This window comes from Homarus americanus, unplaced genomic scaffold (assembly GCF_018991925.1).
Source record: "Homarus americanus isolate GMGI-L3 unplaced genomic scaffold, GMGI_Hamer_2.0 scaffold5589, whole genome shotgun sequence".
Classification (NCBI taxonomy): domain Eukaryota; kingdom Metazoa; phylum Arthropoda; class Malacostraca; order Decapoda; family Nephropidae; genus Homarus; species Homarus americanus.
In genome coordinates this window covers 3931410-3959290 of record NW_024736650.1, presented here as the reverse complement: position 1 = coordinate 3959290, position 27881 = coordinate 3931410, and the positions used below count along the sequence as shown (strand labels likewise).

The following is a 27881-nucleotide window of genomic DNA, read 5'->3' as shown; positions in this document are numbered from 1 at the left end:
TTAGTTCCAAGTTTCCCTGAATACGAATTCGCAACCTTTCGATTTACAACAGGTACCTACTTTACTGCGAGGTGAACAGGGACCAAGGGGGCTAGGAAGAGTGTCCAAACTACTTCCGCCTGCCCGGGAATCGAACCCGTGACATCTTGCTTGCGAGACAAGAGCGGTACCGCTTCTACCACAAGCGCCCCCAAATGTTAATAAATTTCAGTATTCACCCAGCTTCCTAACCCGACTGCCGTTCACTTCCCTGGGATCTATTACGAGCCTAGTAAATTTAGGTTTAGTCACTTTTGGTTCGAATACGTTTAATCTAAGTTAAATTAAGTGTCATAAGATTTTTTTTACTAATGAAGTTAGGTTCGATTTTTTAACTCCATAATTTAGGTTATACTGCACTGGCAACTAACTTTAATACCACGAATAAAATCATTGTAGTACATTTCTACCTCATTATTTTATCATGGTTGGGGAGAAAAGTGATTAGGTTAACCAGAAATATCTTTATTTTCTTTCTGAACTATTACACTACAGGTTTTCTTGACTTTTAATGGCAAAGAAAACAGGTACTTGTACATGTCAATAAAATTCCATGGATGATCTGTTCTTATTTCTCTTCTTAATACATTCATAAACTAAGTATTGATAAAGTCTTCGGTAAATTTGCATTAGTGAACACAACTCTGTTAGAAAGTTAACTCTCTTTTTCTTGGGTACTTTTATGTTTTGATTGGCTTTGACCTTCATTATCGTCGGAAATTGCCCGTTTTTTAGTTATCGGGGGTTTTTGGTGGGGCGTTTTCCGACAAAACTTATGGCTAAGAGAATACAAATTTACAAAAAAAAAAAAAAACTAGAAAAACATAAACCTGACCTGACCTAACATAACCTAACCTAAGTAACTCTCACCATATGATGAAATCACTTATTTCTTACCTTATTGGCCTGGTTCTGGTTCGTCGTTGGATTCTGAGATTAGTACAGGTTGCTGACGCCGATTCTCGCTTAACGGTAGGGGGGCATAGGCGGGCAGCTTGCACTTAGGACACTTTACTGAGGTCGGGAGAACACCATGAGATCTAAAAAATGATATGGGTTCTTCGTTTTTTTCCAAGAACGCGCAATCAACTCCATATAATTGAAGTGACACCCATCGCAGACTTCCATGGTCAGAAATGAATTTGAATTTCAAAATATGAGACCCAAAATATAAATTGAATTTGATTGGGCCAAAAATACTGGGAATTAAACCACAAATAATTTAAATTGGTGGCAAAAAAAAAAACGCTTTTGATTGGCCGCGTGACGTGTCCGGGAACGCATGGGCGTGATGATTTATGAAGGAGAGACACAGTGTGGGAGGTGAGGTAGACGATAATGGCGGAAGACTAATGGAAGAAATAGAGAACAATTTTGGATGCGCTATCTCCGTTATTATACGTTTGCGACGGTAATGTAATAGAATAAAATTATCTTATAATTAGACGTCTTTTTCGAATATAATAATAGATTTGGGTAGGAAAGTTGTGTGATCAAATGCTTAAATTAGGAATCACCTGAAGATTAGGCATCCTAAATTATTTTGCCCAAAGAATAACCCCCTAACACATCCTGGAGGAGGGGGTTAAGCTAGGTAATGTAGATAAATTGTTATACTAAGTTAAGTTTCGTTAGGTTAGGTTGTTAGATTGTTAGGTCGGGGTAAATTAGGTTAGGTTAGCGTGAATGTGGTTAATCATTTGGGTGAAATGAGATAGGGTGTCTGATCTCCAGGTGATTCAAAATTCGCTTATTCTACATATACTACACTAAGGTCTCCAAACAGTACAATGTTATAGCTGAGTTTTACAATAAAGTAATGTTAGAAACTACTCTTACACACAGGTACTATATATTATTATTGTATAGCCTCACAAAAGCACAATCATAAAATACTGCTAAGGAAAGACAGATGCATCAAACTACATTACATCTTATTGCCATCACACACAACCTGGCAAATGTGGTGTGGGAGTGACCAATGCTAGGCTACACCTGTACTAGTAGACTATTTGCTACAGTTACTACAATTATAAGGTTACACTACAGGGTCTTAAGGGTAGCAAATAGTACTACAAATGTACTTGTACAGAGAGAATATAAGATAAAACTCAATGACCAATAAGAAGATACAAAGTGCTATTGGTAGTTGTAAATATATTTCCTGGGAGACCATTTCTAAGAAACAAACTAATATTTCTAAAGTGTACCAGCTGTGTGTGGATTTTCTTACGTATACAAAAAATAAATATACAGTATGTTCATTTTAGCATTGATTTAAATAATATCTTTGTCCAAACACGAGTACTACTACCTACACCAGGGGTACGCAACCCCCGTTTTTCCGGCCGAAAGGGGGTATGTATGCGGCCGGCAGAGTGACGTTTAAATTTCGGTCTATGGGGCCAGTAAGACATATTATTCCTTATATTTGGGTGAAAATAAAAAGCAGGGAATCAACAAACTGCTGTGAGCAGATATTCAGTGTTGCTTACCTTTGTGAAGAACAAGTACCGTTCTAAGCTCACAACCAGTCACACCACAGAACTTGTGAAGGCTGGTGTTAACACACTTTAATCCAACTTTTACTGAAATTGCAAATCGCATCCAGGTTCAACTCTCACACAAGTTTTGGTATTTTTCTGTGTATATGTATTTGGAATTGAAACCCTTATATTCATATGCAGAAGCAAACTTTTATTTTACCCGAGTATAACAAATGGAGGGCATTTTTGTCATTTTTAATAACATCTTTTTGGGGGAGGGGGGAGCATATTATACTGTATAGTGCAGGATACCATGATACTGTACTACTTTACAAGCAATTTCCCCTGTATGTTTGTATTTCAGGTGCAAATTGGTTATTAAACCATTATTTTATATGTACTGTATACCGGTATGCTGAAAGTGAAAGCTATGTTTAGTCTTAAATACCGGTGTTATTTATAAAAAAAAATTCTGCCAATAATATATAGTCCTGCATTTCTGATTGTACATTCAATTCAGTGTTGACTTATGTTGGCTTAGTACACTGCGGCCGATCGCTGATTACTTGCACCATTAAGTGGCTGGCTAGTGTATAAAGGTTATGGACCCCTGATCTATAATGTATATTTCATTGTTGTGTGTGTGTTTTGGTCGAAACTTATAATTAAAACTTTTCGTCATTATTTAGGATTGTTCTTAAAAATTCCTTGAAAAAATCCTTGCATTAACGACCTTTGTTTGACAAAAAGGGTAGAACTCTTATGATCTTTTGTTAATTTTGTTTTAATTTTGTATTTTCATCTAATAAACAAGATATTATTGAAGCACAGGCTTCATCCATGTTGAAATGAAATCACCGATCTACTGTTACTCTATGTGAACAACTCTCACCTGCAAGAACAATGTCACTTTCTTCTGTCACTGAAGGCAACCACCCTAGATAATTTTCCAACACCAGGTTCAGTCTTGCCTCGAAATGAGAACTAAAGTTGACCCTAAAGATAAGTAACACATGCTGCTTTCATCAGTAAGTGATGGTATCAGGATGTCCACTATACCATCTTGTTAACGAGTCATTTGAGGGTAATGGCCAGCCTGCGACACTCATTGGTGTTGTTGAGTCTCAGATGTTGTAGTATGATGCCTCGTCTTATACGTCCCTCGCCCTGCTGTAGCCCACTGACAGTGTTTCTGTTGGTGAGGGCTCGTGTGTGGGGAGATAATTGGTACTGCCGTCGCCACTACACGGACTATGTTCGGGGAGGATCTGAGGTGTGGCGACGACCGTCTTGTCACCATCACTAATAGTGTCGTCGTGAGGGGTGGTATGGGTCATGGGTAACCGGCACCTGGGGTCGTCCATGACAATGTAACCAGTGTTTCGCATGGGAGTTTTGTCTTTGTGGGGTGACCCAATATCCTCAGTCGGGTCATTCTCGCCACTCATCACCGCAGCCACTAGCCACTGCACGTAACCCCCGTGATTCTTAACATCATCAAGGTCAACGTACTGTGGCTCCACTACACCAAGTTTCGTCATGTCAAGAGATACATAGTTCCCTGAGGCAGAGACAGCTGGCAGGGAACTCTCAGAGTCATCCACAAGGTCATCCTCGAAGGCCTGGTTGACGATGCCTCCCGCCTGCTGTGAATCTTCCTTTATTTGATGAAGGTCTTGTCGAGGAGAACTGTCAGGATGGTCAGACGTGCTCTTCAGGATGAGCCCCTCTACTATCACTTCTAACCTGTTGATATTAAATTGATTGAAATATTACAGACAACATGAACTCAGTTTATTTAAGTACTTCACATATTATTAGCCCTAGAAAGTGGCCACCATCACCTTTAAGCCTTTGTTTAGAGAATTCTAAAACACAGAAGGCAGTTGATGTATTGAGGAGTGTTGGAAGGTGTGTGGTTGAAATAAGTGAGGAAATGAACAATCACACTAAAACTAGAATTGCAGAGAACTGTAGAGTATCGAACCCAACCTAACCTAGTCATTTTGCAATCCCTGTTGTAAAAACACCAATGTAGTTCACTTGTCTTTCTTTTTCCCCATTAAATAAGGGTCATTAAAATGCATCTTTGTGCAAGGTCGTGTTTAGATAAGTAAAACAATTGAAACGCAAAAAAAAGGTACAGTTTCCAAGAAGCTCCTTATTTAACGCAGTGATATTTAAGGAGCTTTATGTGATAGTATACTGTATGGTTTTTCACTGTCAATAATGAAAAAATTATTTTGTATGGCAAGATGATATTCAGTGCACATTTTAATTCACAGAACCGAGGCCTTCGATGACGTCTTGATAGCGACATGAACTCAAGGAATGTTTACCTGCTATCTGTGTGTTTGTCAGGCTGTCAGAGAAAAGTTACATGCGTCTTAAGCTTTTGTTGAATAAGTTAATGTGTCTACGTGTATAATTTTTTTTATCTCATTACGTCATTTGAGATTGTTTCACGCCATGACCTTCTTAGATATGACCATTTTTCTTTTCCAAACATTAAAGTTTCAAAACTATTTTCTCATACATTTGTTATCCAGCGTTACCCAAGTGTCACTCTCAGATCTTCTCGAGGCACATCAGGTATTACTCTCAGGTCTCTTATGAGACAATTCTTTCTTCCTTCTCATTTCCACACGTCTTTCACATCATTCAGATGCTGCTCTTTACTCTTTATCTTATCATGGTCACATTGTAACTCATTATACAAATAACATTACATATAATTTCTATTTTACAGTTAGCATTTAATTTGTTTTTGTGATGAGGTGTTGTCAGTTCTCTGGTATTGGCTCGAATCTTGGATGATGAATTGTGCAGCAACAAAACACGCGAAAAAATAGAGGAGTAATTACAATGTATAAGAACGCCATCACTGTGTCCTGCACATAGTGTTAATTGAAGATTTCTAGAACACCTACGTAGCCTTGACTGACTCAAATACAGTAAACACATTGGAAAATTTGTCTTACGTTAGTTCTTTAAATTATTGTATATCGACTGAGTGTGTAGTGGTTAATGCCAGGCTCAGAGGTTCGAGTACTCGATGAATTCGTAGTATTTATAATAAAGTAGATGCTAATATGTGGTGAGGTGTAGAGTAGTAGTAGAGGCGGCGAGTGATGTGGACAAAGAGTGTTGGTGTGGCTGTATCAGTACTTGAGCCTGCAGCATCCTGTGGGAGAGGAAGGCCTTGTTAGTGAAAGAAATCAGCGAGAATAATGTATATGGTTTATGCAGAGGAAATAATATGCTAGGTATATGTGAGTGACTAACACAATTCCTAGAAACCAGAGTGAGATGGCTGCTTTCACAATGTTAGTAAAGTGAACAGGAACTATAGGTGATATAATATTTTAGCACGAGAAAAATAACTTATGAATGAACAGGAGTGAGTGTCTAGGCTGGCAAATATTTCAAAAGTACCTTCCACATTCCGATCTAAATTAAACACCAAAGAGAGACGTCCAAAAACCACTGGATCAGATAAAACCCAAGGAGTTGACTAAGTTTGATATATCTCCAAGTCCAGCAGCAGTACATCCCAGGTCACATGAAGAAGTATAGAGTATCACAAGCAGAACACCAACAGCAGTAAATGATAGGACGAAAGTAAAACTGCAGAGATAGCAACACTATCGAAAAATGGCAAGAAACTACAAGCAAAAAAAATAAAAAAAAAGTAAATCTCACATGCGCCATTGATTTTATTCAACCCATTTTGAAGGGATCGTATGTGGAAAAATAAGTTATTCAGTAAACGCTTCGTCTAATAAGTGATGTATCCACTGAATCAACAAACCCAACACTTACACCATCTTACGATCACGCAACAGGACACAGTTTTAATCGATTCAAAAGTCATCCACAAACCATGTTAGACAAATTAACTTCTCTATGGACTACAGACGTATGGAACAGTTTATGTGATAATCTTTGAGAGACAACTGAAAAAAAAACACTTGTCAGACTGAAATGCCATAGACGATCACAGAGCTCTGAATGTATGGTGAGAATACACTACAGTTGTACCCCACTTAACGCGGTCAATTGAACCCAGAGGGTCCCGCGTTAAGTGAAAACCGCGTTAAGTGAATAACAGAACATATGGGATTAATTCCAATAGAACCCAGCCCGACCCCCAAACTCCACTTTTTGACGACAAATAACTATGTTGTAGTAAAAATTCTATCTTAACTTTATGGTGGCATGAAAAACAAGTAATATAGAAGAGGTTAGGTTAGGAAAGATAAAGGTTAACATAGGAAAAATAAAGAATAGGTTAAAAAACGAAAATTTTTGAGGAACACTCACGGTAGTAGAAGAGATGGGTCGGCATACGGGGATGGAGGCTGGTTCCGAGGCAGAGGGCAGATTACTGCCCCTCAGGTGAATCACCATTACTAGGTGAATCACCATTACTAGGTGAATCAATATCACTGTCACTTACAGTTGTCATGGCTTCCCTGACAAATCCCTCAAAATCAACTTCACTATCACTATCACTGGCTTGGGCTGGCTGTGGTGGGTTGCGGGCGAAGAACTCGGTTATGCTTTGCTGACGGCTGGCTTTGATGTTGTCATGATACACCGTGATGTACGGCTCCATAGCCTGCACCAGTCGGGTATGGAAGACGTCATGGCGTTCATCGTCAGTGTCGCGGGAAACGATGGACTTAATTTTTTCTGTTAACTCTATGACACACTTAATATCACTATGACTTAAACTAGGTTCTTCGGAGAATGACGCACCTTCTTCCTCCTCTTCACTGGCGGGTTCTTCTTCCAACATCTCGTCGGCAGTCACTTCAGGATCTCTGATCACCTCCATGATGTCTTCGTTGGTGGTCTCGGAGAAGCCTTCAGCTGTAATACTGAGCGCAGCTTCTCTGGCAAGGTCCACTGCTACTGCAACAGTCTGAACCTGACCAGTCACAGGTTCACTCCTCCTCTCACCTGGTATGCCATGCAACACATGTCTCCATGCGTGACGAATCGTAGCAATAGACAGCAGATCCCATGCCTCCACCAAGAAGTCTACAGCTTGTTTGACGTTAAACTTCTTCCAAAATTGTTTGACGAGAAGTTCTTGAGTCGCCGCCTCTTGTTCCTTGTCCTCGTCGCTTTTACTCTCGCTGTCGGTGTCACCCAGCTTACGCAACTCATCCTTGGTGTTGGTAGAGTCGTTCAGGAGCTTGAATTTCTTTGCCGAGTATGCAGCTTTAACATTGCAGATTAACTCCTGGTCCATGGGCTGGATTAATGACGTAGTGTTGGGAGGAAGGAAGACCACTTTTACGTTGGGGTGACGATCCATAAGTAGGGGCGAGTGTCCAGGTGCGTTGTCAAGGAGCAACAAAATATTGAAAGGAACATTCTGTTGCTCGCAGAATTTCTGCACGTCAGGAACAAAACAGTTGTCAAACCAGAAGAGGGACAGAGAAGAGGACATCCACGCCTTACGTGCGGTTAGCCAGTGGACATTAAGCTTGTTCATGTCCATATTCTTGTAGGCGTGCGGCTTGCGGGCTTTGTGAATCACCGATAACTTTGGTTTACAGGTACCGGAGGCATTGGTGGTAAACAGGACGGTGATGCGTTCCTTCTGCATCTTCCGGCCCCTTACCTTGCTCGCAGACTGGACAACGAAGGTCTTGGAAGGTAACTTTTTCCAGAAAAGACCAGATTCGTCCATGTTAAACACCTGGTCGTCACTGTACTGTCCTTCCTCCATAATCTCACGTAAAAACGGAGGAAAATCTCTAGCCGCCGCACGGTCAGCACTCGCTTCCTCACCAACAATGCTGATGTTGGTGACCTTGTTCCTCCTCTTAAACCTATGCAGCCAACCATGGGAAGCATTGAAGGGTTTGGGCTCTGCAATTCCCAGTTTACGTGTCACTGCTGCGTATAGCTCACGTGCGTACTCCTGCACTGAGCGCGTGTCCACCGCCATGTTGCGTCGCGCCTGACGCACCAAATAACTCACCAGCAAAGTTTCCACTTTTGCCAGCACCCTGTTCTGGCAATACCTGATAGATGAAGCACCTGCAGACTTTGTGATCTTCATGTGCTCCTTTATCTTGGCTGCATCCTTCTTTATTGTACGAATCGTAGATTCGTTGACGCCATGCTGGCGCGCGAGATCAACTTGGCGTCTTCCTTTCTCCAAATCTTGAACAATTTGGTACTTCAGCTCGTAGCTTAATGAACGTCGTGTCTTCTTTGGTTTAGTGCCGCTGGGTCCAGGTAAGGAAAGGTTTCTCTCTGGGGGTGGTGGTCCGGCGGAAGCCATTTTACGGAACAATGGATGCGCGTTAACCCGGCGTGGCCTTGAGGGATGAAACTGCCGCGGCTAGGTCAAGCGTCGTCTCTCCTCCCTCCCTCCCTCCCCGGGGTAGTCACGTCATAATACTTTAAGCCAATTACAGCTAGCAGCAGAGGGGGGTAGGGCTGCATGGCCAATCACAGTCCGAGACGTCATATGACGTCAGTGATAACGCAACAAAGACACACACTGCGCAACCTTACCGCGCCGCTTACCCAAGCGGAGGGAGGAGGAGGGAGAGGCAGGCAGGCAGGAGGGCGGGTGGGTGGCGCGTGGCGCGTGGTCAAAATCTAAAAATAGCATCCGAGCCGGACACTCACCGCGTAGCTGTGGAAAAACCCGCGTTAAGTGAAAGTTCAGCTTTGGCAAGGCACCGCGTATATGATAAAACGCGTTAAGTGAAAGCGCGTTAAGCGGGGTAAAACTGTATAGCCATTTCGCTTTACTACCTTATATTATCGTGTTATACAAGTAGATGATGTTATGGATATACAGAGGACACCAAAGTGACTAAGTTATTCATAAACACGTGAAATTAATTGAATTTTGCCACACACAGCGGCAAGTTTATTGTGCACCCCATACTCATCCTGTGAGCGATAGTGCAAAAGGATTAGTACAGAATAGAGGTTACAAAGGGTGTGTATAACAGACTCCAGTGGTAAGGATATTATGGCATTGAATGTTACAGACTATTTCAAATGACCTTTGGTGGTGGTGGTGGTAGCGAAAGGTGTGGGTGGAGCTGCCCGTGGTGAGGGTTGTGTGGTCTCCCGTGGTGGCAGCAGGTGGCTCCTGCAATGCACAAAAAAGATATCAACATTTCCAGTTTCTTAATGACTACAAAATAAAAGGTAGATTTCTAAAATAGGCTAATGTTAGGTTAGGCTAGTGTTAGGTTAGGCTAGTGTTAGATTAGGTTAGTATTAGGGTGGTTAAATTTCAGGTGATCCCAGTTGACTATACTAAAAACCCAACAGTTAGCTTCCTCACCACAGACACCAGACCCTCTGGCAGGTTGATATCTCGAGTCATCTCCTTCATGGTAAAGTTCATCTTCCTGTGGAGGGAAAGACAAGGCATGTTTACCAGAGTGAGACAATGGTAGATAGGGAGACAACGTGTTCCTCCTCTCTTGCTTTTCCCTTTATTTTTCACATATTTTCTAAAGCCATGACCATGAAAATAGCTCCAGACTATTCTAAAAACAACCAGTGAACTTAAATCATGTTTACTCGAGTCTTACAACTTGAGAAAGAATGATGATATAAACTTCCGTGAGTCAGAATGGTGTGGCTCCCATTCTATAGACAGTATAATGAACATAATACACGGACACTATATTGGTGTTACCATACCTCAACCGACACACACACTCAGCTGGCAAGACATGTCAAGTCCATCAAAGTTCTTAACTAGAGAATATTCACATTAAAACAGCAGACTCGAGTACTAATAGACCCTTGGAACTCGCCGATAAAACAGTACAGTATCGCATTTGTCCCCCCCCCCCCAAAAAAAAATAACACAATTAAATCACTTTATAGTAAAAAGATACACTGCACACAGAAACACAACCACACGGGTATGGAGAGAGAACAAAGAGGACATATAGAATCCACACTGATCAAATTAACTCGTGGCTAAACAGACTAACGTTCACCTCAATGCCTCCATGACATAACCTCAGCGACTGTGACTCTTTACTTCACTTTGTCTATACATATTCGAGGTCTCCTTCGGTATTGTATTTGTTTTACGCGGATGCTTTCGGCAAGATAGAGTGATGATGTTTTTGTTTGAATGCTACTGTTACTCAAGACACAGACAGACACAGGCAATCAATACTATACACGGCACAAGCTAAAAGGCTTAAAATAAATACAGATAAAGTGGAGATATTATATTTTAGCTAAAGGCACGAGAGAGAGACTGACCTTCTGGTGTAGGTGACTATAACGACAATCACTACAACACTGAGAATGGCACCAAACATGATGACGACCATTGTCCACCCTGGCACTGTAGACATGACACTCATAAGTTATGGGAGTGGTAATAGTGTGGTGGTATAGTATAAGGTTAGAGTGGTGGTGGTGTGATAAGTGTGGTGGTAATTTGTGATAGGGTGATAGTGGTGATAGTGTGGTGGTGTTATGGTAGGTCTCTGGTGGTTGTAGAGTGTAATGTGGTAGTTGCTGTTGTTGTGGTGGTGGTGATGTTATGATAGTGCCAAAATCTTAAGAAATACTCAAGGTTAACATAATGTACCTCAATATCGTCAAGAACACAGACAAGGTTTTGAGTCAGGAGAATGAGCAAACCTGCGACAGAACTACAAGAACAGAAACTATTATCGAGGAGGTACCGGGAAGGGTAAGATAATGAAGCAGGTAACTATACTGTACTCACAGCCGCTACTGTCTGTGGTGAAGGTCTGGGCGAGCGACCACTGGGAGATACCGGAGCGGTACTTGAGTCTCAGCCACACTGTGTACTGGGTAGACTCCTTCAGCCCCGTCACCTCCACACGTTGCCTCCACACCTCGCTCTCCTCCTGTTCCACCTCCTTCTCCTCTCCTGTAACATCATCAACCGAAAGTAAATTGTAATTTCTGAGTTTTTTTCTCACCTTAACTTATTTTGTTGAGACACACACACACACACACTACTGAAGACAAAAAGAGACAGAACCTGCTGGTGGTCACTGCAGGAGGCACCACTCACCCGTACAGTCTTGGGGGAGGTTGTGGTGGCCTGTGCAGCATTTGGCCACAACGCTCTCCACCACACCTGCCCAGTTTTCACAGTCCAGCTTCCACGACACCCATGCCGTCGTCTGTCTCCTGCAGGTAAACATATTGGCATGTTATAGTGACCCTAACTTGTCATTTGACGTGCACATAGCTGATAGTTGGACAAAATAAATTGTATTAAAATGAGCTGTTTTAAAAATTTGTAAATGCAACGAGAACGATAAAAATCTATGATATGACCAGAAAATGTATTATATACACATTTCTGTGAAATAAAAGATGGGTGTAAGGTCCATGTATTTAAAGCGGTGTAAGTGAAATCAATGCTTGCCTCTTGTCTTCAGGGTCACCGGTTTGCGCACAGGGCACTCCGTTCACCCAGCCAACTTTATGGCTGGCAAAAGTTAAGACGGTCAAGTGCAGTGCCGATACGCTGCCTATTTACTTTATCGAATAAAGCTTAGTCTAGCAGTGTGCTGTATCCTTACTACTGGCAATCCAATTCCATTTTGGCTCTTGAGATTGTTCTAAATAATATTTCTAGTGTGGTATAACTGCCCCCCAAAGACTCGCCAAAAAAAGAGAACAAAGGAACCTTCCAAGTTTGACGTCATCAGAGGGCTCGGGTTACATATAACAATTATATCTGAATAGCTTTATGCAACGTAAATATATGTGCAAATTATAATGCTGTATTAGGTTGACACTTTCATCCTGTCTTCTGAAACATTAATCAGACCTTTGTATGGTAATTCATCGAGCCATTATACTTAAGAGGTTGTCATCGTACTCAATGGGTTAAATCATTGTAATCAAGGGGTTAAGGAATTGTAGTACAATGTGTTTAGTCATCGTATTCAAGGGGTCAAGTCATCCTACTCAGTGGGCTGAGTCATCATACTCAAGGGGTTAAATCATTAAAATCAAGGGATTAATCATTATAATAAAGGGATTAAATCATCTTACTCAGGAGGCTAAATCATCCTACTCAAGGGATTAAGTCATTATAATCAAGGGTGTAAGTCATTGTACTCAAGAGGTTAAGGGGTTAATAACAAGTGTGGTAGAGTAATACTAACACATCCTCGGACTTGGGGTCTGTAGGGGGCTGGAGGTTAGTGTTGTAGGGTCGCGGGGTGCCACACTTGTCCCAGGTCATGCCACTAGAGGCGCCACTGTCGGACTCAGCTGACACAGCGAACCTCACTCCTCTCCCATCCGTCAGGTTGAAGTTCTCCATCGTTACATTGACAGCCATCACCTGTCCCACGTTGATCCACCGTAGGTCAGCCTGTCAGGTGCAACAAACATGTGTATGTGTATGTGTACACACACATACACATGTTTGTGTGTGTGTGTGTGTGTGTGTGAGAATATGTCCATTAATTTCCACATTCATAAAGTCTAACAAAACTTAAGTAGTAAAACAAAATCTCAAAACACCTATTTAAGATATATTTTCAAGATATTAAAGAGACGTCACAAAAGAGACTCATCTGACGCGTTATTTATACTACAGGGTACTTACATGGCAGGGCGCTGAGTTCTTGAGGTCGTCCATACACACATAGACCGTGTACCTGTTGCCTAGCTCACTCTCGTTACTCCACCTGTAATTCACTGAAATTACTATCTTCACCACCTACACCACCACCTCCAACACCACCACCACTACTACTACTACTACCTGCATTGTTATTAACCATACTAGGGTGTTAATACCAGCAGTTTCCCCTTAGATCAACACAGTTCTGCCAAGCATATATTCTGAGTGGTGTTTATCATACGTTCAATCTGTTACACTCATGACCAAACGGAACAAGTGTCAATATTCTGCTACCAGAAGTAATAAACAAGAGCCACGTGAGAAATCAATACGACACACACACGCACACACACCTTATGAAACGACATTGCAGCAACTTTGAACTCCTTAATAAACAGGGACGAGATATACGGAATATAAAAGAGAAAGTGAGAGAGAGATAATTACCTGAGCTCATACAGGTGTTGTTGTTGATGGTACACGACGACGGGCAGGACGGGAGGGTCAGGCAGGTCGCTGGTCGCCTCCACCTTCACTACTGACGTCACCGAGCTTCTCCCCTCACTGTTCTCCGCCACCACCTGCAGCCTGCACCACCATAACTGTTAACTCTCCAGTCTGTACCACCATAACTGTTAACTCTCCAGCCTGCACCACCATAACTGTTAACTCTCCAGCCTGTATCACCATAACTGTTAACTCTCCAGCCTGCACCACCATAACTGTTAACTCTCCAGCTGCACCACCATAACTGTTAACTCTCCAGCCTGCACCACCATAACTTAACTCTCTCCAGCCTGCACCACCATAACTGTTAACTCTCCAGCCTGCACCACCATAACTGTTAACTCTCCAGCCTGCACCACCATAACTGTTAACTCTCCAGCCTGTATCACCATAACTGTTAACTCTCCAGCCTGCACCACCATAACTGTTACCTCTCCAGCCTGCACCACCACACCTCACATTCAACACAGTGTTTACATCATCCCTATTAACCCTGGTCCTCTCACACTTGTGTAATAATAATAATAATAATAATAATAATAATAATTAATGGTTTATTGAAAGAGTATGGCAGCCGGAAGGATGAAAATATACAGTTGCATAATTGGGGAATGGGTCACTTGATTGACAAACAGTATACATAGTAACAGTGCAAAAAGGTAAGATTGACTGGGCGTGAAAACACTGGTTGATTACGAGTTGTTGATATAACTTTTACAATGGTTGGGACTGGGCTGTTCTTATAGCGATCAGTACGTGCTCGTATGGGCTGGATACGGTTGTGGTGTGTGTGTGTGTGTGTGTGTGTGTAGTGATCCAACTATAAACCTCAAGTGCCAGACGCTGTAGTTGACGATGGTTATACTTTTAAGTTATAGTGAATCTGTGGTAGCAGGCTAAATGGTCCCCAACCCTAAGAGGACCTAACCTAACTCTAACTTAACTTAACTTACCCTACCCCAGTCTAATGTCTACTGTAGGCTTTGATGGTCCACTAGGACTGAGTTGCATTCGTGTTGGTGCACTCCTGAATATTGGGTAAAGTTGCGGAAATGTGTCCCTACACCCCCTGTGGTAACCCGTGCATCCAAACGGCAACGTTGCAGTAGTAGTATCACTGTTGATGAATTAATGGGTATTGGTCGTGTAACAACGGAAGTAATTGGATAGGTTTGCTATAGGTCATTTAGGTTGGCTGTTTGGAGACACTGGTTACCACAGGGGAAGTAGAAACACATTTCTGCTACTGTACATTAAGAATGTGCCTTAATTTAATGATTACATATTGTTTTGGTTGGGACTTCTTAAGCCTGGGACCTCTTAAGACAGAGGCTTATTAAGATTGAGGCATTATAGTACATTATAGTACAGTACAGTATAGTGTACAGTTATATAACACAGCAACTTTAACCAAAGGTAAGGTTATCCTGGAGTGATGAGGATAAAGAGAACCCACATGGAAGGGGAAATGGTTGTAGAGGACCTACCTGTAGGTGTCAGAGGTGGATAGGTTGGGGAAGGAGGCGAAGGAGTCCGTCACGGTGACAGATTCAGCTACCAGCTCCCTGTAACGTTCACACAGCCATTAGTTAGTATTGAACACCTATCAACATCTCGTTCAAGATACACATTACAGAGGATGATGATAAAAAAATAATAAAGACAGAATTTTTATATTCTGATGTCTGTTTTTCACATACGCATGCACGCACACACAAGTACACGTGCACACACACACGAAGTTATACGAAGACAGGTGTAGAGATCAGCCACAAAACTTACCCGGAGTCGTCCTTGATGGCACTGACGACGTAGGAGAAGTTTGGGCCGTTGTGAAGGAGGGGCGGGACAAGTTGCCAGGCTAAGGTCAGGTCACGCAGCTCTGGGATGTTGTTGCTGACCTGGAAGGTGCCAGGTCCTACTACCGGAGAACTGTCAGGCACTGAGACATATGCAAAAGAGGTCATTAAGGTCAGCCTCATAATACTGCAATGTTGAGGTCATCATCGTGAATACAACACTACGATACACACCTGAAGGAGGCGTGTCAGTATTCATGTTGGAACACTTGGACCACCAAATGTCATCGTCCAGGGTGTAGGTGGCAGCTCCTGAGCGCAGACGGACACACACCAGGTACTGCTGCCCCCAGTACTCCACCTCCACCGTCGCCTCGCACCTCTCGCTGTTACACTCACCTACGTCACCCTGTACAACCAATGTGATGTACTGTACAATGATCCTCATGTACACTGCACCCACCTGTTAACCCACCCTACCACTAACTGGTTAACCCATCCTCCCACTCACTGGTTAACTCTCCCTCCCAGTTACTGGTTAACTCTCCCTCCCACTCACTGATTAATCCACCCTCCCACTCTACCTATCCCTCCTCTCCTTCCTTTCCTCTTCCTTCCACTCCTCTCCCCTCCCTCTTCCCCTCAGCAGAACATTAAACACAAGAACCTTACTGTGGTCCAGCTACAGGCAGAGCAGGTCGAGTCTGCCAACCTGTAGTCCACTCGGTAGGTGAGGTTAGCTGGGAACTGTATCAAGGGTTGGGGCGTACTCCATTCAGCCCTTAACACCCGCCCCGTTTCAGCTGCCTCCAATGTCAAGTTGCTCACCGGGTCTGGTAACACTGACGGGAGAAGGTAAACATTAGGTATATTTTTGCCCCCCGTAATGTCCTCCTCCGTGTCTTGTATTCTCCGTCTGAAAAAAAATAAAAATCCATCACCATGAAACACAAATGATGGAATGGATTTGGTTGGGTTAGGTTTAAGGGATCTCATGAAGATTAGACACTCTACTTTATTCCACCTGATGATTGAACACCCTAACGTCAATTTAACTTATCCTAAACAAATCTAACCTAGCATAACATTACGCAGTCTAACCTTATTTAACTTAACCTAATCCCCAGACTATGTAAAGTTAGGGTGTACAATCATCAGGTGAAATTAGATGGGGTGTCTAAACTTTACGTGATCCTTAAAAGGTATTATACAGAATATTTAAAGCTATTTTTAACCACATAATTTCAATTTCAATTGTTTATTCCTTGATAGAGGAAGCGGGATCCTAGTGCTGTCACTAGGTACCCCTGTACAATGACACCAGAATCATCTGGCAAGTGTGAAAAGTATATACAGTATAAATATTATAAAGGGGCTTACTAAAGCCTAAGGAAGGAAGGATGTTCCTTTAACACATAATCAATATTATTTACAAAATATCTGGCCAGTATTGGGAGGATCATCGTGTCTCCATCAGGGGGTCGTGGAGTGGTGGTCCAGCAGGCGTCACGGAAGCGTTGTGTGTGGGGACATCTTAGGAGGTAGTGAATAAGGGTGCGGCTGAAAGGTCTTCTGTTAACCACATAAAGGGTAATAATCTCCTGAGTTCTCTAGTGAGTTATTATTACGTTAACATTCACGATCTGGTGGCTACTGTAATCTCAAGAAAGTTTTTTTTTGAAAGTTTCTGTCAGTGTCATCCAACACAACCATCTATGTATCATCCAACACAACCATCTATGTATCATCCAACACAACCATCTATGTACACACACACACACACACACACACACTCAAACACCTCACCTACAGCAAGAAGATTTGTGTGATACCAGAAGTCTTCCCGCTGTGGGTGGAGGGGGTTCGCGGCTCTGAACATCATGGTCACGTTGGGGTTAGTTGGGTCGTACTGCAGAGATATGTTCCATGTGCAGCTGTTCTTAACCTCTGAGCGTGGGCACTCTTTGAGGGATGTACTGGGGAAGGTGATTATGTTACAGAGGGTGAAGGATTATGTGCGTTCGCTAGTTTAGGTTAATTTGGGTAGGTCAAATTAAATTACATTAAGTAAGGTTAGGTTAGATTAGGTTAAGTGAGGTAAAGGCTATGTTAAGTTGTGCTAACTGAGAAGTAGATAAACTGGGGTTTGTAAAGACACTGGAAAATTAGGTTAGGTAGATGCTCACCTGGAGATATTGGAGCTCAAGGAGGTAACGAGGTTAGGTTAGGTAGATGCTCACCTGGAGATACTGGAGCTCAAGGAGATGACAAGGTAGGGTTGGTAGTCTCTGGTCTGGGCAGGATTGTAAGGCATCGACCATTGACACTGCAACATCTGCCAGTTATAGTAACAACACCACCAGCTTGCCACGTCCAGCGGTTTGTCTGTAGACCAACACCTGTTAACTGTGTGTTTGAGGACCACACCAGTTAACTGTGTGTTTGTGGACCACACCTGTTAACTGTGTGTTTGAGGACCACACCTGTTAACTGTGTGTTTGTGGACCACACCAGTTAACTGTGTGTTTGTGGACCACACCTGTTAACTGTGTGTTTGTGGACCACACCTGTTAACTGTGTGTTTGTGGACCACACCTGTTAACTGTGTGTTTGTGGACCACACCTGTTAACTGTGTGCTTCTGGACCGCACCTGTTAACTGCGTGTTTATGGTCCACACCTGTTAACTGTGTGTTTGTGGACCACACCTGTTAACTGTGTGTTTGTGGACCACACCTGTTAATGGTGTTTGTGGACCACACCTGGTGAATGTGTGTGCTTGTGAACCACACCTGGTGAATGTGTTTGTGGTCCACACCTGGTGACTGTGTGTTTGTGGACCACACATGCCCGCGTGTTATATGGACTAAAAATGAAGTGTGTGTGTGTGTGTGTATATATATATATATGCAAAGAAACCGTGCTGTAATTACTAAACGTGGATCCCCAGTGTACGAGGCTGCCGAGACAACCCACTCAGGAGTCATCAGGGAGGTCGCCAGGTGACACTTCAAGTGGTGTGTGGAAACTCTTCAGAGAGGAGTTTAAATGATATAACCAACTAATGAATGATACAACTAACACCTTAGTAAACTTTACCATAACATGATATCATATCCAAGAAGATCCATAATAATTTCATAGTCTTTTATTTTATGTATATAAAGAGAGGGAGACAAGGATACGATATACACTGTTAATACCCATGTATCACTTCCTAGATAAGAAAATAAGGAAAAAATACATTGTTGGGTGACAGGTACATCATGTGACTTAAAGTGTTAATGTATATAATAACATAATGGAAGTGAGTATCAGTGAAACATGTGACATTATACAAAATATTGCAGGCTTTATACAACATAAGAATGAGAGGGTAACACTACAAACAGAAGAAATTACTAAGAGAGTGAGAGAGAGGAATATCTTACAGCCTACTCTGACTAGCTCGTTGAAGCTGTCAGAATCGCCTTGTTCGTTGCTGCAGTAGATAAAGTACCTCCCTGCCTGAGATGCCTTCAGGTAGATCTCCACCTTATCACCCACTACCTGTGGGACATACCCTATGTTGTGATACTGTCTCACACACAAAATACACATGCACACAGATACAGTACTGTACATATACGAGTACAGGTATATCTACTATTAGACATACTTATATTAAAAAAAACTAACTAACAGGAAGTAATATCTATAATCAACAGAACCAAGTGTAGTGCAGTGACCAGCCTTCACTCTAGTTCAGTGGTTCCCAAACGTTTTAACATGACGCCCCTTTTGCTTTTTGCGAAGTCCTCACCCCCCCCCCGCCTTATATTTTTGTATGTAAAATCTACATAGATTTTATTTTTTATTATAATAATATTTTAGTATTGTTGAGGATCAGATGACTCTCACACGAGTAGTGTGAGAGTCAGTATGGTATCCATGACATGTACAAGATACATAAGGAGAGAGATGAAATAGAAAACGGATAGGGGTGACTGCTATCCTTTGGTTTTGTACAGATGTGTGAAAGATTCAAACGGTGAGAGAGTTCCTCCTGAAAGAATTTCTTCATTATATTCTTTTTGAGCAAAAAATAACAAATTTTGGCAGATGGCTTCACACCTCCCTGTACCCACCTCACGCCCCCCAGTTTGGGAGCCACTGCTCTAATTCAAAGGGTGACAGTGGTGAAGATTACATACTGTACTGTTATAATGTTACACCACAAAGTTACATTAAAGTGTTCCCAGGTGGATTATCAACTTTCCATGTCTGGAACGTAAAGGGTGGCAGCGGTGGGATTTCGAACATTACCAGTGACCAGAACAATTAAATAAACATTACACAACTCATGTTACACCTTCATGTTCCAGTCATGGATAGTTGATATATAATCCACCTGGAAACACACACACCGCTCTCTTTTGAACATACATTGTTTTCTGATTCTGTATAACAGTGATTAGGTTTCTGAAGCATAAATTTCTCTGGTGTTCTGAACCATCTTTTTCTAGAAAAGTCTATCTAAATCATTTATGTAAGCCCCTAACCTAACTTAAACAAACCTACAATAGCCTAAGTTACCATGATCTAACTCAACCTAACCAAACTTATGCCAGCCAAACCCAACCTAACCAAAGACCACTTAACCTAACCTAATCTAAATGGAAATGAACTACAATACTTATAGAACAGGAAACTAATTATCCTATCTTAATTTAATCTAACCTACAATGAATGAGGTGACATGTGTGTGAGAGAATCCTACCTTGTGTCGCTGGATGCTGACGTTGGAGCTGGAGGTGTTGGTGTTGACCAGGGTGAAGGTGACGTTAGTGTGGTGGTCCTGGAGGTCTTGGAGACAGAAGTCAGGTAGTGACGTTAATTGAACTACCTTAGTGCACCATTCCTCGCTCTCAGCCTCCACTACCGTTCCGTAATTGCTCGGGGCACACTCTAAAACAATGTGTGGTGAAAGCTGGCATGTAGGTAATGAATAGGGAGAGTGGACGCATGGTGTGCATAATATGTGAGAAAGATGGTGTACAGGAAGTGTATGTCAAAGAGAAAGAGAGACACTCCAAAGATAACAAAGGCCTCAACACACCCTCTGACACCCACTCTTGGTTTCAGACAACACATGCCAGGACTCACCACACCTGAGGATGAGATAAGTGTTTATGTTTACAATGAAGACTTCAGGACGGGGTATGGGGGAGAGGCAGAGGCAAGTGTCACAGGTAGGGAAAGGGATCTTTAGGAACTGTCATTACTAGAACAAAGACCCTTTGTAGTGCCCCACAACCCATAGAGAGATAAAAAAGAAAGAAAGGTATTTTTCAGTACTGAAGTCATGGTACTGTATTTGGAAATTAGGTAATAAATTTTAGAACTGGTCAAAATTTATGAAAAAAGTTTAGCAATTTTATGCAAATTGTTGTACAAGATTAGTTATAGTAAATTTATGTTGTTGAATTTTAAGACAGTATTAGTACAATGTTTTTGTTGAGAAAGTAATGGTAAAATATTTCAATTGAAAATTATCTTTCTTTAAAGTGTGACTTTTCTGTTGTTTGTTTAGAAATAATGAACAAATAAATTCTTCTTCAATGTCATTATCTTCAAGCAGTGCCAGGTGAGGGTTAGGAGTGACACAGTAACACAGGTGAGGGCCAGGGGTGATACAGATAAGGACTAGGAGTGACAGTGTGATTCAAGTGGGCACATGGATAAACAACGGTTCACTATCATGGATGAAGCCAGTTTAAGAATCTCTGTAAACAACCCATTTAACAGATTGACAAACACCAACTATAAGTTCCAGTGTGGTAGAGCGTGTAACATCAGTTTAAAGAGCACTCACCTACAGGTCTTGGAAAAGTTGTGGTTGTTGATGTGATGGAGGCATCACCGACAACGAGGCATGGCAAGTGGAGCGCCAACAGGGTGACACATGCCCAACTGGCCACCCACCACACACTCCAACGCCTGGTCATCCGACCGGCCGACCTCACCACCCACAATGTACTACAGGATGCCGCTTCACCTGCACCACATACACACACATTAATTAGTTGGCCAGAACCTTCAAAGTAACCCCAATCATCATCAGAATCAGAGGTTGGGATGTTTGTCAGTGTAGGAGGGCATTTGAAGATGTTTCATACTATGTTGGTGTATCGAAAAGCTGATAAATGAAATTGCAAACAGGTACACAGTGTTGTTATTATCGACCCGCAATACAACCATCAAAAGCAGTATTGCTTACACAATACATCAGTTGATGAGGACGTCTATAATGCTACATTGAGCTAAGGTATAAAGATACAAGGTATGCTCACGGAGAGAAGAAAATGAGTCAACTCATGCGCATGACATCACATGGAGGCTCGACTACTTGCCCAGGTCGTGCACAAGGCCACGGGTCATTGCTCTGACCAGATCAACCTGAGATTTTTTCTCAAATGGGCTGATGAAACATGCCTAACAACTGTACAGCATTCAGTTGTTTTTCATGATGCGAACAGCAAAAGCCAGGAACTTAGACAAAAGTGGACATGTCTCTGCAAGAGAGAACATCTGTTTAACTGCGGTCCGACTAATTACCCAAATGTAGCCGCAATGAAGTCAAATGATGGTCCTACAAGCGTAAATCGGGCTGTGAATCACTTCTCGATTATTATTTGGTGTCATAAAGTCACAAAAAATTGGTAAACTTAATTTAATCTGAGTTGTGTTAGGTTAGGTTAAGTTAGGTACATGCATGCGATCTATTAACTCACATTAAATTAAGTTTACCAATTTTTTGTGACTTCGTGACACCAAATACTAGTCGAGAAGTGATTGGCAGTCCGATTTATTCATGTAGGACCATTATTTGACTTCATTGCGACTACATTTGGGTACATTTGGGTAATTTGTCGGACCCGTTTAACTGCAACAATACCCGGATATGCAGTGCTCATTTTGAACCAAGTGACTTTAATAGAAACATCAAGTATGAACTACTTGGCCTTCCGACACTTCAGAACCAGAAAAACAAAATTAGGGATGATGCAATACCAACTCTCAACATGCCAACATCACAAGATAAGTTTCTATGACATCAATTATTGGCTGTTATATTATAAATTGTCATGTGGTAGGATATGTCGTAGTGACGGGTGTGTGTTGGAGTGATGTTATGTGGTAGGCTGGAGGATCCACCGGTAGCACATGCTTTCAAAGAGCAGCTCGCTGGTGAGCTGATAAACATAAACAACCCAACAACAGCCAAAATCCCCGTTCCAAATGGGGTTCCATCAAAGCTGTCATCACAAAAACCTGCAACAAGACACTCGGTCTGATCAGAAGAAAACACCAGGATTGGTTTGATGAAAACGACCCAGAAATTGAAGTACGGACTTGTCAATAGTAAACGTGCTGCTCTCACTGACTGGCAGAACAACCCAAAGTCTCGTACCAAAGCTGATGATGCCTTCCACGAAGAGAAAGCGGTGGTCCATCACGAACTTCACAAACTAATGAACGAATGGTGGAAAATTAAAGTGTAAAATGCAAAAAATTGCGGATCAACACAAGGTGCATGAATTTTTCAATTCCGCAAAAATAATATACTGTATGGCACAACTACTCCTGGCATGGCCCCTCCACTCATCCGATGGTAACTTCCTAATTAAAGATGAAGAAAGCATCCGTCAGCGCTGGAAAAAGCACTACAATTCGCTGCTCAACTGAAACACTGATGTGGGTGTCCTGACTACCCAGCAAGTTCCACAGCGCCCAGACCCTGAATGAGTTAGCTACTGCCATCAAACTGGTGAAAAATAACAAAGCCACAGAGCCTGATGGAATCCCAGCCGAGGTGTATAAAGCAGGAGGACCTCTGCTTACCAGCCATGTCCATTCTCTCCTGGAGAATATATGGGAGGAGGAGGAAATCTTCCAAGCTCTTAAGAACCTCCATCGTCAATATTTATAAGAATAAGGGAGACCGGTCACACTGTGGCAACTACAGTACTGTGGGACCTCACCTCTGTCTGCAGTTGGCAAGATTATCGCCTGAGTCCTCCCAAACAGACTCCTTCCAGAGGTGGAAAACTTCCTCCCAAAATCTCACTGTGGCTTTAGACCATCATGTGGCACCACTGACATGATCTTTGCTGCCCACCAGATACAGTTAAAGTGCAGAGAAGGCCCTTCAACTAGGTCAATAGGGAGGCCCTCTGGTAGACCCTTAGTCATTTTAGCTGCACACCAAAATTCATCGACATTGTTAGGAAACTCCACAATGGCATGAGTGTCGTGTCCTATACAATGGTACCAAGTCTAGGTTCTTCCCCATCCAAATGAGGGGTAAACAAGGATGTGTAGTGGCACCAACTCTTTTCCATTTTCTTAACTGCCTTCATACTAGTGCCAGTGCCAATTTAGCTGGCGGGGTGGACATCCAGTACCAGATGAAGTGACTTTTCAACATAAGACGACTCCAGTTGAAAGGTGTTGGCCGCTTCCATCACTGAACTTCAGTATGCAAACGACCTCATACTGAACGAGACCTACAGGAGATCCTGAACACTCGCAGATGCATATGCACACTTTGGCCTTGAGGTGAATGCACGTATGATTTAGATTCTCTTTCAGCTTGCCCCTGGTTCAACCATACCTCCATCATCCATCCACATTCAGCTTAACAGTACAGTACAGTATTGTACTACTCTCTCTACTGTAACCCACTTCCATTACCTTGGCTGCCACCTGTCCACCACCACAGACATCGATGAAGAAATTCAACATCTCATCAGATGTGCATCTCAAGCCTTTGGTAGACTCTGTACCCGTGTCTTCAACTGTAGGGAGCTGAAATTATCTACAAAGCTGCACGTGTACCGAGCAGTGGTCCTCCCCACTCTGCTGTATGGCAGCTAGACATGGGTCACATACAGGAAGTGCCTCAAGGCGCTTGAAAACTTTCACCAATGAAGTCTACGTTCCATCCACCGCATTCACTGGGAAGACAAGAGAACAAATGCCAGTACCTGTATTCTCACTGACTTCAACTGTAGAAGCATCAAAGCTACCGTTATCCATGAACAACTACATTGGACTGGCCATGTTATCTGCATGGATGACAGTACTGTAGACTACCAAAGCAGCTACTTTACAGTAACCTAATGAATGGTAAATGTAACGCTGGCAGACAACAGTAAGGGTATAGGGATAGTCTTAAGACAAACCTGAAAAGTGCTAAATCAATCCCCTCACCTGAGAGACAATCACTCCACACCGTAACACTTGGAAGAGCACCCCACAAGGTGTAAATACTTTCAGTTAGCCCGACTGCATACCAAGGAAGACAAGCTCCAGCGCCGAAAAGACGACTGCCACACCCCTCTCGCACTAGATGCAGCCCTCCACAGATGGAACATGTGGACGGCCCTGTCGATCTGTCAGCTTCGAGTCCTCAAAAGCTCTGCAAGGTATTATCATAATAATTCACATCACTGCATCACAGCAGGAGGATCGTCATACTTGCATGTATATATATATATATATATATATATATATATATATATATATATATATATATATATATATATATATATATATATATATGAGGGCTTCGAGTTAGCAGGAAGAGAACACAACATACTTCTTGAACAACTTTATACACAGGAGCAATGAGCAATAATGGCTCACCAGGATCATAATAGAACTGAAAGATATATGTGCTGTATTTTCATGCAGCAGGGTTCATGGAAAACCACTGCCAAAGTGATGGAGTACTAAACAGTGCTCAAAATTATTTTGCATAAGTTTGTCCATAAATATCTGTTCTTTACTGAAATTTGCTTATCTTACTTGTTCTTGAATATATTGACGGCATTCAAACAGTACCTTTTGTCATTATGACAATACAGAGTGCGTGAACAGTTAGACATCAGTGTAGAGTCTGGTTAGTACTTGAATGCTGCTGGCATAAGGACTCTACTGGAAACATGTCTCTCATGGCTTTGTCAGCTGTCCTTGGTCAAATTGACTAAATCATTTATTATTATTATTATTATTATAATATACAGTAGAGTATATAGAGAATTGGAAACATTACCTTGGGTTAGGAGGTTGTGTCAATATGAACGTCATTTCCGCAGGCGAGGATTTACTTGGGTCTTCATACCTGGATCTCTACCCTTTTACCATTCCTTAGTTACTTAGTTCACCTAATGAAAGCAGGTTTCAGTAAGACAACAAGAGGTGTGAACGTTAGGGGTTATGTTCTGATAAAGAATGGTGTTGATGTGAGGTGTGAGCTCCACCTGGTAATCCTTTGATTATACCTGATAAGCAGTGGCTTATAGTTCTTATCTCCAAATGACCATGCTCTCGCACCACAACGCTTAGTTAAGAAACTTACTTCACAAACATCATGGAGGTGTTGATGAATAATGTTTAGTCTTCATCAATCACAAACTTTTTCTTGGTGTAAATTAGATACAGGTACATCTAAGATGCTATAACGAAGGATGAAGCAAAAACACGACCTCTTCTCAGTAATAAACAAATTGTTTAGAGAAAAGTTAGTTACGTTGCTACCTACATCACTGTATGGTGTTTCTGAAAAATATTAATCAAGTTCTTGTACGTTACAGTGAAAGACAAACGAAAATAAATATAGTTCTTGGACTTTATGGCTTAAGAATGAAAATAAACAGAGTCTTTACCTAATAGCATAAGAAAAGAAAAAATAAAGGGTATTATACTCATTGCAGAAGGAAGGACAAAGAGATTAACTGAACAGAATGAAAATAAAAACATTCGCTTTGACAACTTTAATCACACTGGTGACATTTCACTTATCAGTTCATCGGACCTTACTGAATAATTAAAATAAGCTGTCATCTAGTCATCATCCTGTGCCAGACAGGCACATGCACAGGTGAGACTCAAGGGGACGAGCCCCTGCCCCTTTGCCCTGCCAGTTACAAAGTGCCCTCTCCGATGGGTTTTTTTTCAGTCATCATCGACAAGAGAATGGGGTATCCACTAGCTGTAGGTTATGTATATAAGCTACTGTGCCGAGTAACAACTCTGTATATAAGCTACTGTGCCGATAGCAACCCTGTATATAAGCTACTGTGCCGAGTAGCATTTATATATATCATCACGTGGCAACACTGCCCCGAGGCTGCCATATGGCCAGCCTTAGTCTGACTGTGTGAGCCGTGTGCATGGCACACGCGAGTCACCACTTCAGTGTTACACAGTGTTTCCCTACCCATCACTGCATTCTTCAGGGAACGCTAGTAACAACCACTAGCCATGAAAAAAAAAGAGGCAGATCAGCCCCAAATAGATCAGATTTCAAAAATTTTCCCCGGGGGTTTACAGTGCTTTCCCTGGCTGTAAAGGCTCGACCATCACCTCCTCCCTCAGGGAGCGCCATTCCCCATGTGACAGATCCTGTGCATGGCCCTGTTGCCAGGTAACAAACAAACACTGGACAATTACACCACCTGCCTGTAGTTACACACCCTATCTTTAGTTATACCACCTGTCTGTAGCTATGCCACTTGAATTGAATTGAATTGAATTGAAACAGTTTATTTAGTATGATAGTTATTTTATCCTCTTCTTAACCACCATCACTCTCTTCACCACACCACCATCCCCTCCCTTTACCTCACCATCCCCCTCACTTAACCACACCATCTTCCTCTTAACTACCCCCATCCCCCCCTCGGTTTTCCTGCCCCTTCACCACCTTTCCTCCCACCCTACTTCACAGACTCCTTATCCACCCGATCCTGCCTCTCTCCCTTTTTTTACAGCTAAACTTCTCTCCCTCACCCTGCCTTTACCATGACAGATTAATCCCATACAAACAATATATTGTACAGTATATTCGGTTCAATTCATTAGCAGAATTGTGTTCTGTAGGGCTTTATTATGCTTCATGATCATAAAGGTAATTATATAAAAACATTATTAAAAATTATAAACTAACTAACTCTACACACACATAGCCTGACTTGGTCTAGTATACACGTCACCACCCTTCTCTTAAGCTCCTCTACGGTTGTGTTGGTGTGGGGATTAGTGGATGTCATCATTATGACCTGACCTCATGTTTTTAGGTCACCCTGTATATTTAAGCCTCTCTCTGTCCATGTAATCCAGTTGCCTCTGAAGATAATTCTTGAATAAAGACGAAAAGCTAAGAGTACTCAGTTGTTTCCATTTTCGATGTGATTTTATCATGATATATATATATATATATATATATATATATATATATATATATATATATATATATATATATATATAATATAAAGAATGGCACCGAGATAATGGGCTATTTTGGAATCCTGACAGTTCTCTACAGGAAAGTATTACCAAATAATTTGACCCACATGACATTTCC

The 27881-nt window shown here is 42.0% G+C and overlaps 1 protein-coding gene across 3 annotated transcripts; it reads right to left on the bottom strand.

Moving 5' to 3' along the window:
• Positions 1-488: 488 nt before the first annotated feature.
• Positions 489-25979, bottom strand: LOC121872307. Of its 3 annotated transcripts, XM_042375004.1 has the most exons (19): positions 25569-25979; positions 21324-21506; positions 20229-20416; positions 18901-19018; positions 17711-17855; positions 17277-17446; positions 16143-16312; positions 15705-15879; positions 15454-15613; positions 15159-15236; positions 13612-13752; positions 13147-13228; positions 12698-12909; positions 11590-11708; positions 11275-11442; positions 10800-10884; positions 9856-9922; positions 9569-9657; positions 489-4271 (listed from the first exon to the last, which is right to left on the bottom strand). In XM_042375004.1, the coding sequence occupies exons 2-19, from the start codon at positions 21454-21456 to the stop codon at positions 3677-3679; spliced, it is 2895 nt and encodes a 964-aa protein (XP_042230938.1). In that variant the 5' UTR covers positions 21457-21506; positions 25569-25979; the 3' UTR covers positions 489-3676. The 3 variants fall into 3 exon arrangements, with proteins under 3 accessions (XP_042230938.1, XP_042230939.1, XP_042230941.1); XM_042375005.1 differs by lacking the exons at positions 18901-19018; positions 21324-21506; positions 25569-25979 and having other exon boundaries at positions 20229-20317; XM_042375007.1 differs by lacking the exons at positions 20229-20416; positions 21324-21506; positions 25569-25979 and having other exon boundaries at positions 17711-17796; positions 18901-18956.
• Between the last annotated feature and the right edge of the window lie 1902 nt (positions 25980-27881).

Coding starts and splice junctions, on each gene's coding strand:
- LOC121872307 (XM_042375004.1), bottom strand. CDS start 21,456: ATGACCAGGCGTTGGAGTGTGTGGTGGGTGGCCAGTTGGGCATGTGTC. Junction 20,417..21,323: donor AACTTTTCCAAGACCTGTAG/GTGAGTGCTCTT, acceptor ACATTGTTTTAG/AGTGTGCCCCGAGCAATTAC. Junction 9,658..9,855: donor CAGAGGGTCTGGTGTCTGTG/GTGAGGAAGCTA, acceptor TGTGCATTGCAG/GAGCCACCTGCTGCCACCAC.